This window comes from Rhododendron vialii, chromosome 1a, assembly GCF_030253575.1.
Source record: "Rhododendron vialii isolate Sample 1 chromosome 1a, ASM3025357v1".
NCBI classification, from domain to species: Eukaryota; Viridiplantae; Streptophyta; class Magnoliopsida; order Ericales; family Ericaceae; genus Rhododendron; species Rhododendron vialii.
Genome location: NC_080557.1, coordinates 10,919,632 through 10,931,900, shown reverse-complemented (window position 1 = coordinate 10,931,900; position 12,269 = coordinate 10,919,632). Strand labels below are relative to the sequence as shown.

The window sequence follows — 12,269 nt, the reverse complement described above, 5'->3', positions numbered from 1 at the left end:
ACTTTTGATTGCATGATTTAATTACCCTCCATTATGCCAATTGGTTTTTGAAAATGCCCCTTGAAATTCCATAGGGTTATTTATCGTTGTTTTTAATTCTCCTACTCAAATGAGATAGGCGTACAAAGTTTGGCTTAGGTTTCTCTTGGCATTCCCCCAACAAATCTATTGAAACAATGGTTGTCAGATGGGTTACTTTGCTTTGTTATAAGGGTTGTTTTCGTTTGGAATTATAATTTTGCTTGCCACGATAATTTGCTTGAAAACATGGTGTAGTGGGGGGCAAGCAGCTCACGATCATAAATTTTGCTTAAAAACATGGTGTAGTGGTGGACTTCTTATTCTTGGTATAATAATGCAAACGAGAGGTCTAATCTAAGGGATCATCCATCTGAAACACATTTTGTGACTTAAAAGGCCAGGTCTTCATTCATACCATACATTGAGGTATCTCCAACTAACTTGGTTAGTGATTGAGATTTCCTAGTCAAGTCAATCGATCTGTAGCATTCCTAAGGTATCACTTATATATTTTTTTGTGTTCTATTAGATGACTAGTTCAGATCATACTTTTGTAGGTTATAGACTTATAGCGAACTACATTTTCCTTAAATGTGAGGCTCTCAAATACCTCTAAGGTGTGAATGAAAATGCAAAATCTCAGAGATTTGGAAAAAAAATAAAGTGCCTTCAACCAAAATTGACAGGTCTTTTAGCGTATTTGAGCTAGTTCTTCCTTGGGAGGATGTGGCCTTAATCTTAGATATGTAGACTTTTGTCATGAATGGATTCAAAGATTGGCTTTTGGTAATTGAGTACAATGGACCTAAGTGGTACTCGTAATTGTAGGTATTTCCTCCGTTCCTTTTACCAGTGTCCAATTTGGTAATTTCACTTATTAAGGAGATATTATCATTACACATTTTACATCTTTTTTTATCTTCACTTTCAAAAACTAATCCTCCTCTTCTTCCCATTAACACCTTACTCAGTAACTTTTCAAGACGAGAAAATAATAATTGTACTCCCTCCGTCCATTTTTAAATGTCCTATTTCATGACTCCAACTTATTAAGAAACATCACTATTACACCTTTCACATCAACTTGTACCTCCATTTTCTCTATTTACCCTCTATAGAGATATTATCATTACACTTTTACTCACTAACTTTTCAAAATGGAATCTACTTTTACGGGCAAAATGGAAAATATATCAATTTTTACCCACTAACTTTACAAAATGGATACAATAGTACAATACTTTTACCTATTAATTTTTCAAAATGAATACTTATTACGGGAGAACTCAAAATAAAATACTGGACTATTATTTGGGGAGGGGGGAGTAGTTGTTTTGCTATGGTGATTGTGTCGGTATTGTTGACCCGTTTGTTGGGGAAAGACTACAATACACACCCCTTATTTAGGTGTGTATCATATGCACCCCTCAAAATGTTATGAATTATAGAGAAAATGTTACGAATCGTATTGCTAAAACGTTACGAATCGTATAAAGGTTACGAGATACACTAAAATGTTACGAATTATAATAAAAATGTTACGAATCGTACTGCTGAAAAGTTATGAATTCTAGAACAAAAGTTACGAAATAAGCTAAAATGTTATGAATGAACCATAAAATAGGTGCATATAATACACCCTTTTAAGGGGTGTGTATTGTAGACTTTCCCCGTTTTTGTTGATCTTTTTTCGATCATTAATTTTTCTTTGAACTCTTACAGTTCAGAACGAGTTTAGGAACTCGAAATGTAAACAATTAAACTACCCAAAAGTTCGATCAATAATTTTGCTGTGGTTTTGTTTTTTTTATTTTTGTACATTGTTCGTTATTTATTGGCTTTTTTGCCTTTTTGGTCCCTAAAGTATTAGCGAGTTGTCAATTTCATCCCCAATGTATGAATTTAGTCAATTTGGTCCCCAACGTTTAAAATGTGTGCCAAATGGTCCTCCTCCCCTAACGGCGTTTGCCTCTTCCGTCAAAAGGGGGGCATGAATGGTATTACACCCCTATACACATTTCCTTCTCATGGAGAGCTTTTTTCTATCAAATGTCATCCCTCACCTCTTATATAGATTGTAACACTCAAAAGAAAACAGAGAGAGAGAGAGAGAGAGAGAGAGAGAGAGAGAGAGAGAGAGATTTTGTTTACTCAGGATTTTTTTGTCGACTTATTTATTTTGTCCTTGTTCAAAAAAAAATTGCATCTGTCAGTTTTTTGTGGATTTTTTTAAGGATTATTGCTTCTTCATGACAAGAGGAATTTGAAAAGTAAAAAAAATTACAATCAAACCCAATCCTTTTTTAATAAAGACAAAAAAAACCGATAAGCCAATTTTTTCTTCTTTATTAAAAAAAATAGATTTTGATCTTAATTTTTTACTTTTTAGATTATTCTCGTCATGAAGAAGCAATATTCTCAAAAAAATAGACGAAAAACTAACAAATGCAATTTTTTTGTCCAAAAAAATAAGCCGTTTGGCTTATAATGCCAAACTAGGCATAAGTTACGTGTAAAGGGGGTGAAATACCATTCATGCCCCCCCTTTTGACGGAAGTGGCAAACGCCGTTGGGGAGGAGGACCATTTTGGCACACATTTTAAACGTTGGGGACTAAATTGGCTAAATTCATACATTGAGGACCAAATTGGCAATTTGTTAATACTTTGGGGACTAAAAAGGCAAAAAGGGGGTTATTTATTTGTACAAGATTTGGGTCAGATTTTTACGTCTCGATACCAGAAATCAAAAAAGTATAAAAATTTCAACCAAAGTTGAAAAAACTTTGCGAGGAGGGAAAGCATACAAGGATCAAAAGTAAAATCAAACGACTCGTACTTGTGAGAATGCAACCTTCTATAATAATTTAAACGAGAGGTCTGTCTAATCTAATGGCCATCATTTGCTTGCTTCCACAATGGGTCGTCCACTCAATTAAAAGTATGGTCATGAAACACAAATCTAACTGGTACTCGTAATTGTAGGTATTTCCTCCGTCCCTTTTATTAGTGTCCGTTTGGTAATTTCACTTATTAAGGAGATATTATCATTATACATTTGACATCATTTTTTATTTTCACTCTCCAAAATTATCCTCCTCTTTTGCCCATTAACTCCTTACTCAGTAACTTTTCAAGAGTAGAAAATAATAATTGTACAATACTTTTACCTCTTGACTTTTCAAAATGAATATATAGTACTTATTAAGGGAGAGCTCAAAAATGAAATACTAGACTATTATTTGGGGGGGGGGGGGGGGGGGGGGGGGGGGAGGGAGTAGTTGTTTTGTCATGGTGATTGTGTGGGTATTGTTCACTCGTTTGTTGATCTTTTTTCGATCAATAATTTTCCTTTGAATCTGACAGTTCAGAACGATTTTAGGAACTCCAAATGTATACAAACTACCAAAAAGTTCGATCAATAAATTTGCTGTGGCAAAATTTTTTTTTTGTTGTACGTTGTTCGCTATTTATTTGTACAAGATTTGGGTCAAATTTTTACGTCTCAATGTGAGAAATCGAAAAAGTTTAAAAATTTCGACCTAAATTGAAAAAACTTTGAGAGGAGGGAAAACAAGGATCAAAAATAAAATCATACGACTCAGACTTGTGAAAATGCAACATCCAATGGACCTTTGGTTGGTGGACATCTTATTCTTGGTATAATAATGCAAACGAGAGGTCTAATCTAATGGGCCATCATTTGCTTGCTTCCACGATGGGTTGTCCACTCAATTAAAAGCATGGCCATGAAACACATTTTGTGACTAAAACTTAAAGGCCAGCATGGTCTTCATTCATACACTGAGGTATCACTCACTAATTAACTTGGCTAGTGATTGAGATTTCCAAGTCAAGTCAATTGATCATACTTTTGGAGGAGAGCTGATCCCTGAAGGAATTGAGGAAAATATATTTTTTGGTGACCAAGAGTTTTCAACATATTGACTTGACTTGGAAGTCTGAGTCAGTGAGGGGTATTGCTAGAGTACTTCATTATAGAGGGCCGGCAAGCTAGAGTACTCCCACCACTGCCATTAGCACCCTAATCCACTGCTCATCAATCTTCTCTTTTTCTCAACCTGTTGTTTCTTTTTCATTTCAACAAAGGATCGATGGGGTTATTAATGTAGCAATTTCAATTCCTTATCTATTTCTCCCAATATCAGCTTGCTTTTTCCTCATCGTCTCCCTCGTCTTTTTCTTCTTCTACACACCCTTTGTATCATCATGACCAGACGATTTGCAACGCGAGATCTCTTGAGATTCTTTATTTGTCTCACAACAATTTGAGCAGTGCGGTTCCACAATGTTTGGGAAATTTTAGTAGTGCTCTCTCGGTTTTGAATCTGCGCTCCAATAGATTCACGGGAACCCTTCCCTTGGCATTTGCAAAGCCCAACGTACTACGAAGTCTTGATTTGAGTGGAAATCAATTTGAAGGACCACTGCCAAGATCTTTGGAAGATTGTACAAGCTTGGAAGTTCCAAACGTCAGAAACAACAAAATTAACGACACATTTCCACATTGGTTGGAGACTCTTCCTCAAATATTGCAGGTTCTTGTCATACGATCCAACCAATTTCATGGTCCCGTAAACACTTCGAATAGTAAGTTTTCATTTCCTAAGCTTCGAATCGTTGACCTTTCCTACAATAAGTTCAGTGGCCATTTGCCAATGAGATATTTCGAATATTTCCAAGCTATGAAAAATAAAACTATGCCGAACAAAAAATACATGAGTGATGAAAATAGTTATTATCATGATTCTATCGTAGTGACACTAAAGGGCATTGAGATCGAAATGTAGAGAATTTTTACTATCTTCATAACAATTGACTTTTCATCCAACAATTTCAGCGGAGAGATTCCAAATGTCATTGGAAAGCTTAATTCCCTCATAGTGCTTAATATTTCTCATAATAGCCTTACAAGCCATATTCCAGAATCTTTGGGAAACTTAACAAGCCTTGAATCATTAGACATTTCCTCTAACCAACTCACCGGGAGAATTCCAAGCCAATTAGCCAGTTTGACGTTTCTTGAAGTCTTGAACCTATCATTGAACTGTCTCCATGGTCCCATACCCCAGGGTCCACAATTTAATACATTTCAGAATGGTTCATATGCTGGGAACTTAGAACTATGTGGGTTGCCATTGTCGAAGAAATGTGAAGATAATCAGACGAAAGTATATCCACCGGTGTTACTACAGGAGGAAGATGATCACAATTTTGATGGATTTTTTTGGAAAATTGTGGCAATAGGTTATGGTTGTGGAATGACAATAGGACTCCTTCTCGGATCTCTCATGTTCTTAATTGGTAAACCTAAGTTATTTGTTAGACTTGCTGAAAGAGAAATGCCCAAAAAGGTGATAAGATTGAGGAGAACGCTTACAGGCACAGTGGGAAGAAGAAAGTAGCAAACATTAGTCGTATTTTCAGGGATAATGTAACAACCTTGATTTTTGGTCAGTAAAAATTTCGTTAAATATTTGAATTTTATTTGAATTATTTATTTTTTTTGAGTGGCTATATGATTTCTTATTAACTTTCGTCATAGTTAGATTTTGGTCATTGGTTAAACTCTCGACTAGAAACCCTACTTGACCAATTTAGTTAGTTTCCAACCGACTACTTGGAGGAACCGAGCAACCAAACTCATATAGTTACTAGATGAACATTTTGAACCTTTTGAAACCTTTTGCCTTTACACATTGGTCAATAGATGTTAGGGTAATTTTTGTCCGTTGGACAATAGGCCTCTCATTAAAATATTTTGATAGTAAAAAAATATAGTATTTAATGGTGTATATACACATGTGCTAGTACATATATGCATTGTTTATTGGGGATTCTCCCACCCTTCTATTATCCTTTGGTTATTAACCGTTAGGGGAATTATTATCCATTGGGTAATAGCTCCAATCTTCGTACCAAGTACAAGGTTTTATTTTAATAATCAAGATTTGGATTCCATGTACTTTTATGCATTAAACTATTGGGGTATATCTAAACCTTAGATTTCTAAAGTACTTTATTGATTAAACTAGTATTTGTACTCTATTATAATCTAATGGAGAGAATTCTAGCCTTTTTATTTAATTGGGGTACTTGGTACCACACCTATATTTAAATATAGGGCTTTTGTCACATACTTTAAAGGACAACTTTGATTATTTTAATATAAAAGTTTCATTTTAACTTTTGTCCATTGGACAATAAAAATTAGGGAAACTATTATCTATTGGATAATAGAAATCCAATTCTTTATATTAAAAGGTTTTAATGAAAGATTTGAACAAAGTACTATTATCTTACAAAAATAGACTTTTATAATTGCTTTAAAGTACTTTTTGATTATTTTACTATAAAAGTTTCCTAGTAACTATTGTCCATTGGACAATAAAAATTAGGGGATTTATCACCCAATGGGTAAAAGGGTTAGTCTTTCATCTAGTACAAAGGATTGAATAATCTAGTCTTTTTCTTAATTTTCATGTGTTGTAGTACATATATTTTATTATTAAAGTACTTATTAGACTTAATAGCCCTAGGATTCTCTAAGTACTCTTATATTATATTATATTGGAGTTTTTGGTACCAATTGGATTAGTTAATGGGAAGATGATCTTCCTAGATCACATAGTACCTAGATATATATAATATGTGTACTTGGTAGACTTAAATATTGCTTAGGTACACATGTGTCAATTTATTAGTTTAATGGGAAATCTTGACCTTTAAGTCATTTTGGATTTCAAGTACCAAAAGTACCCATTATTTTATTTTGTGTTCTTGCACTAGTAGTATATATATATATATATATGTGTGTGTGTGTGTGTGTGTGTGTGTGTGTACCATGCAAGAGAGAGAGAAAGAGGGAGGAGAGAGAGACCGAGAGAGAGGGAGAGGAGAGGGCTGAGAGAGAGGGAGATTTGTTGTACAAGTCACCTTAGATTTTCTTCCACCAAAATCTTTCCAAATCACATCCATAGTACAAATCTAGTCATTCATGGCCTTTTACCCATTGGATAATAATTGTTAGGGAAAATTTTACCCATTGGGTAATAGCCAAGGTTTTGGCTATAAATAGAACCACCCTCATGCCATTTCAACACACACCTTCACTTCTCACTTTGCTCCAACTTCTCTCTAGAATTTCTTAGTGTTCTTTGTTCTAAAGTTCTAACTTTTTCTTAAGTTCTTGAGAGTTCTTGAGCAAAACCACCAAATCACTTCTAGATCTTTAAAGTAGCATAGTTAAAGTTAGCTAGTTGTTTCTAGGAAGAGAAAAAGATCATCTCTCTTCCTTTTGAAGCAATCCGGCGCCGTTACGCCGCCGAATCACAAAACCGACGACCGATTCTCCGTAGCCGACTACCGCCAAGAAGTAAGGTAGGAATCCTAGCCCATTCACCCTATGTATTGTATAAAATCGTATGTTGGAGAATAGAACGTCATTAAGAAGTAGACTTTGATCATTCTTTCTAAAGTAGATAAGGTTATTTTTTGTTGAAAATGTTGGAAATGAATGATATATGTTCGCTCATGATGTTTCAAGCATGCTAAGTAGTTTGGAGTTGGATGATCTTGTTAGATTACAATGAATGATTCATGCTTACTTTATCCTACCGCGGAGTCCTTGCATGTAAACGAGACACGAGAACTGAGAAAGTAGAAACATGGCATCTAGGGTGTGGTTAATGAAAGGAAATGTTTTTCGAGGAAGGAAATATTTTGAAATTACATTATGACCGGTTTTAGTGGCATAATGTGAGTTGGTTGTGTGTGTTCCAATGGAGATCCGGAAAGATGGAACCATTGTGAGGTTGTGTGTGTTCCAATGGAGATCCGGAAAGGCAGAACCATTATGAGGTTGTGCATGTTCCAATGGGATTCCGGATCAACGGAACCATTGTGAGGTTGTTTGCGTGCCCATGGGAACCCGGAGCGGCGGAACCATGGTGAGGAATGGCTTGGTTATTTGCGATACGGAGCCAATGCAATTGTGTGCCAATGGAAACCCGGCGCGGCGGAACCATTGTGAGGATACTCGGAAACCTGGCGTGGCGGAACCGAGGTTGGGTGAGTTAAATAAATGATTTTGAAAGGTTGATTTGTATGTGAAAATATTGACACGGTCTACGATGAGTCGCGTAAGAGAAACACGAAAATCTTGGACACCAACAATAGTTGATTAACGAATGTGGATGTGTGATTGCTAGTGTTGTTGTAAATGATTTACTGTTGTAAGGTTGGTGGGTAAGGATTTCCTATTGAGCGTTGTAGCTCACGGTGTTACCTTTTGGTAACCCTGACATATTATATTAGTGGTGACGCCGGTATAATGTGTCAGACCTCTTAGATGAACAGGGTGAGATCGATGTACACCTTGGAGGCCTTCGGAGCCGAGGAGCTAGCCAGGATGGAGGAAGAAGCGGAGCAGTAGATAGGAACCCTAGTTCCCTCCGTTATTTGAATAAAAGTACTTTTGTAAGGTTTATAATGTAATAATGAGTCAGACTCACTTCGTTTTTATAATAAAATACCTTATTTAACGTATCCAAAATTCGGGGCGTTACAGATAAGGTCTTAACGCTGTACTTACAATATTTCACCATTGTTGAATTAGGTTATAACTATGTTGGCCATTATTTATTACTCCTATTTATTTATTTATTTTGCAATCTAGTAGGTAAATTTGAAATGGCCCTCCTATAGAGTACTTCATCTGGTTACATTTTGAGGCTAGTACTATTCCTATCTTTCTACACGCTAGACATAATCTGTGGCTCTTTTTTCTTTCTTTGTTTATCTTTGTCAGATGCTTTCAAAAGTTAGCATAAAAAATTCAAATTTGTTATGGATTTAGGCTCCCAAGCAGGCGCTAACTTCAAATTCCCATACAATAATTATCAGTATAGCATCCGATATGTTCATTTTGCTGTTTGAAATTGCTTCCTCTATTTTGCCTTTATGATGATCGAATTCCAGTTTCAATCATTAGGTACCCATAAGATAGACTCGGTAGTTCAAATAAGAATCGTCTTTTTTATACACTTATTTTTCCACCTTGTATATGTTGCAGGTGCTATGTCAATAAGATATCGGCGCCTATTTGATTGCTCGGATTAGATATACGATCGGATTTGTCTCCTAAATGTGTGTTTCTTTTGAACTACGAATAATTTGTGAAAATTTGGAGCACTTCTAGAATATTCTGATTCTAGAACGATCTACCAAATTGTGTTATTTGGGCCGTTTCGCATCAACCATTCATGGGTTGCGCCTCCACAAGTACTTCTTCAGGCCTCTGCATCACATACGATAGAGTAGACTGGATTTATTGCCTCGTGCACAAACACACACACAAAAAAAAAAAAAACGGCCCAAGTCTACAGAATTATTTGGCTTTTGTATTTGAACTCACATGTTTTTCTTTCTATCTGATATTCCCGTTGCAGTGAAAGACGGAGGAAGCTCTTGTTGCCACTTGAGATAAAGTCGCAGCAATGTACGATAAGATGAGCAAGAAAAAATGACGAGTTTGGCCTGCCTTTCATACTATCGTTGTAAAACTTCTCGTAGGAGAAGCTATGAAGTATAGGAGGGTGTTGGTTTAGGTTACCTATAGCTTGTGGTTGTTTGAGATTTCGGATGTACGTTTGATTTTGTTGCATCCTTGTACTGTGGTCTGGTGTTGTCTGTGGTTTGCTTTTTTTCATCCTTTTTCCAAGTAATAATGGTACCATGCTTTGGTCTTGAACAATTTACCGGAATGAATTCCGTTGTGTGCTCTTTCTCAATTTTGTTGATTTTACTTTTCATAAACAGATTCTGGGGTAGTGGTGGAGGGTAAAAACAGATTCTTCATCAGGGATCAAGAAATAGACAGGGATGTTGGGTGGGGAGTTTGAAAATAGACAGGGATGTTAGACTAGGTTGGTTTAAGAATTGAAAACATGGGATTGCTGTGTTTTAAAACCCATTTATTACAGAGAGAATCAAACCCAACTGCATTTTGTTTTCAAAATTAGAAGTTTTCCTGGATAGAAGTGGGATTGCTCTGTTTTCAAACCCAGTAAACATCGTCGCAAGTGTTTGGGGGAAATCGAAGCCGGCAGAGAGCAATGGAACCGAGGCAGTTAGTGCTAAACTTAGGTTCTACTCCAGGGAGGCGCCGGACAAGATGGAAGATGCTATCTTTAGGGAAGGTAATATGGAGGAGGAGAAACCACTTCCGGCAGTGGAGGTGGCTACAGTGGAGGCCGACGATGATGTTTAGGCTATGGAAATGGGTGAGCTGTTGTGTTTAGGCTATGAATAACGGTTTAATAGTCTGGGTGTGTAATTAAAGTTTAACAAAAGTTTTGATGTCTATTAGACAATGAGATCAAAGTTTGAGGATTATTTAGGAAGTTTCCCAGTGAGTCACCAACTTGGTTAGTGATACTTTGAGGTAAAATCCAGTAACTTGCCTTTTCTAGGCCGGATATTAAATTAATTAAAAAATTAGTTTAGGGTCCATTATAGAGAACTTGTAACCCAGTTAGTTCACTTCTAATGTTTATAATCCCTCTAATCTACTAATATAGTTTAGTAAGGTCTTAAGTCCACTTTTTTAAAAAAAGAAATTAAACCATGACAAAAATGCCCTCTTATATAAGTTGTCATATAGAGAGAAAATCTAGACCAAAAATAAATCTGGAGCATAGCCTCCTCTCTCTTTTTGTTGCTGGAAAAAAGTTCAAAAATCTCACCGGAAAATGTCCCAACAACAATCCATGCCTTCTATCGGCACCGGAAACCCGTACTTGGCGAATATACTGCAGTAAACAGGTCCGATCGACGGTCTCCCGTCCTTCGCCTCCTTGGCCGGCTCCACCTCGATCAAATACTCTCTCTCTCTCATTTCTTCGCTTCGTAACTTCTTTGGCATGATGTGTCGGGCTTTCAGATCATTGGCTGGATCAAGTGGATGATTGCCCACCTTTGTTAAGTATAAGTTGCATCTTCTGTTGTATTTTCTCTTGCAGAAGTGTATAGTTTGTTCACATCCAGCTGTTTTATTTATTGGAATAGTTTATTTTTTAATCACGGTGATTTATGGCCAGAGATAGACGCCGCTGCTGTGGCCAGATATAGATCGGCCCATAAATCACCATGAATTTATATTTGTACTTTTCATCAATTATTTATTGATTTGGTCCGCGCAGCGGCCTATCCGACTTGCTTCTGATATATTTAGAGTTTTTTGAATAAATATATAAGGTTATATGTATGTTTTTCTAGGGTTGGATATATAAGGTTGGGACAGATTGTGTTTTTTGAAAAAATATATAAGGTTATATGTGTACTTTTCGTGTCACACAAAAAATATAGTTTTTGTGTTTTTGTTGTTATTTAATGTCATTTTTTAAAAACATTCTCAGTTAGAGAGATATAATAATATACAATGTTATATTGTTATATATAACATTCTAGATTAGAAATATTCTATGTTATTTAATAAAGAGAACATATAACGTTATATACGACCTTTTGTACCGTCTAACATTATATATGAGCTTCTGTCATGTATAACAGTATTATGTTTTTTTGTGAGATTTAGAACTACAGAAGCTCATATATAATGTTATATATTCTGTTCTATTTTTTTGTGAGATTCAGAGCTGCAGAAGTTCAAATATAATTTTATATGTTCTATTTTTTTTTTGCGATATTTAGATATTCAAAAACTCACATATAATGTTATATGTTTTGTATAGACCAACATATAACGTTAAAGACTAAAAACAAGAAAAACCAAAAAGAAATGTTGCATGTTAGAAAATTTTTGTCACACATATAATGTTGTATGCTAGGAAATTTTTATTTAAAAAATCAACACAAGAAAAATAGGAAAAAACAAAAAAAATTTGTCACATATATAACGTTAAATGTTAAGTGTAACGGATTCAATAAAAAAATTAAAAAAAATGAAAAAATATCTTTTTTGTTACACATAACGTTATGTGTGGCGTGATGGCATTAGCGACAGTGGTGGTGGCAACGGCGGCTTGATTGCAACAAAAACGAAAAAATATGAAAAAAAAACTTTTTCGTGTTAGCCAAACAAGGCCCTTGTTTCTTAGGTGGGGTATTTTTGTCATTAAATTATTAGTGGACTTGGTGGGTTATAGAATTTAGAAATGGATTTAGGAGGTTTGAAAAATGCTATAATGGACTTATGAAAAATTCTCC

The 12,269-nt window shown here is 35.5% G+C and overlaps 1 protein-coding gene across 4 annotated transcripts in view; it reads left to right on the top strand.

Moving 5' to 3' along the window:
• The window catches only part of LOC131301170 (receptor-like protein 52), a 51,928-nt gene extending 42,096 nt beyond the window's left edge, over nt 1–9,832 (top strand). For 2 of the 4 annotated variants that reach the window (XR_009191198.1, XM_058327343.1), the window contains exon 2: nt 9,491–9,832. Coding sequence is in view for 1 of the 4 variants with exons in the window: in XM_058327343.1 (XP_058183326.1) it covers nt 9,491–9,528 (38 nt within the window). In the remaining 3 variants the exon portion in view is untranslated. Of the gene's footprint in view, nt 1–5,188; nt 5,474–9,114; nt 9,328–9,490 lie in introns of those variants that run through there. The other 2 variants (XR_009191207.1, XR_009191205.1) reach the window with 2 other exon arrangements.
• The last annotated feature ends 2,437 nt before the right edge of the window (nt 9,833–12,269 follow it).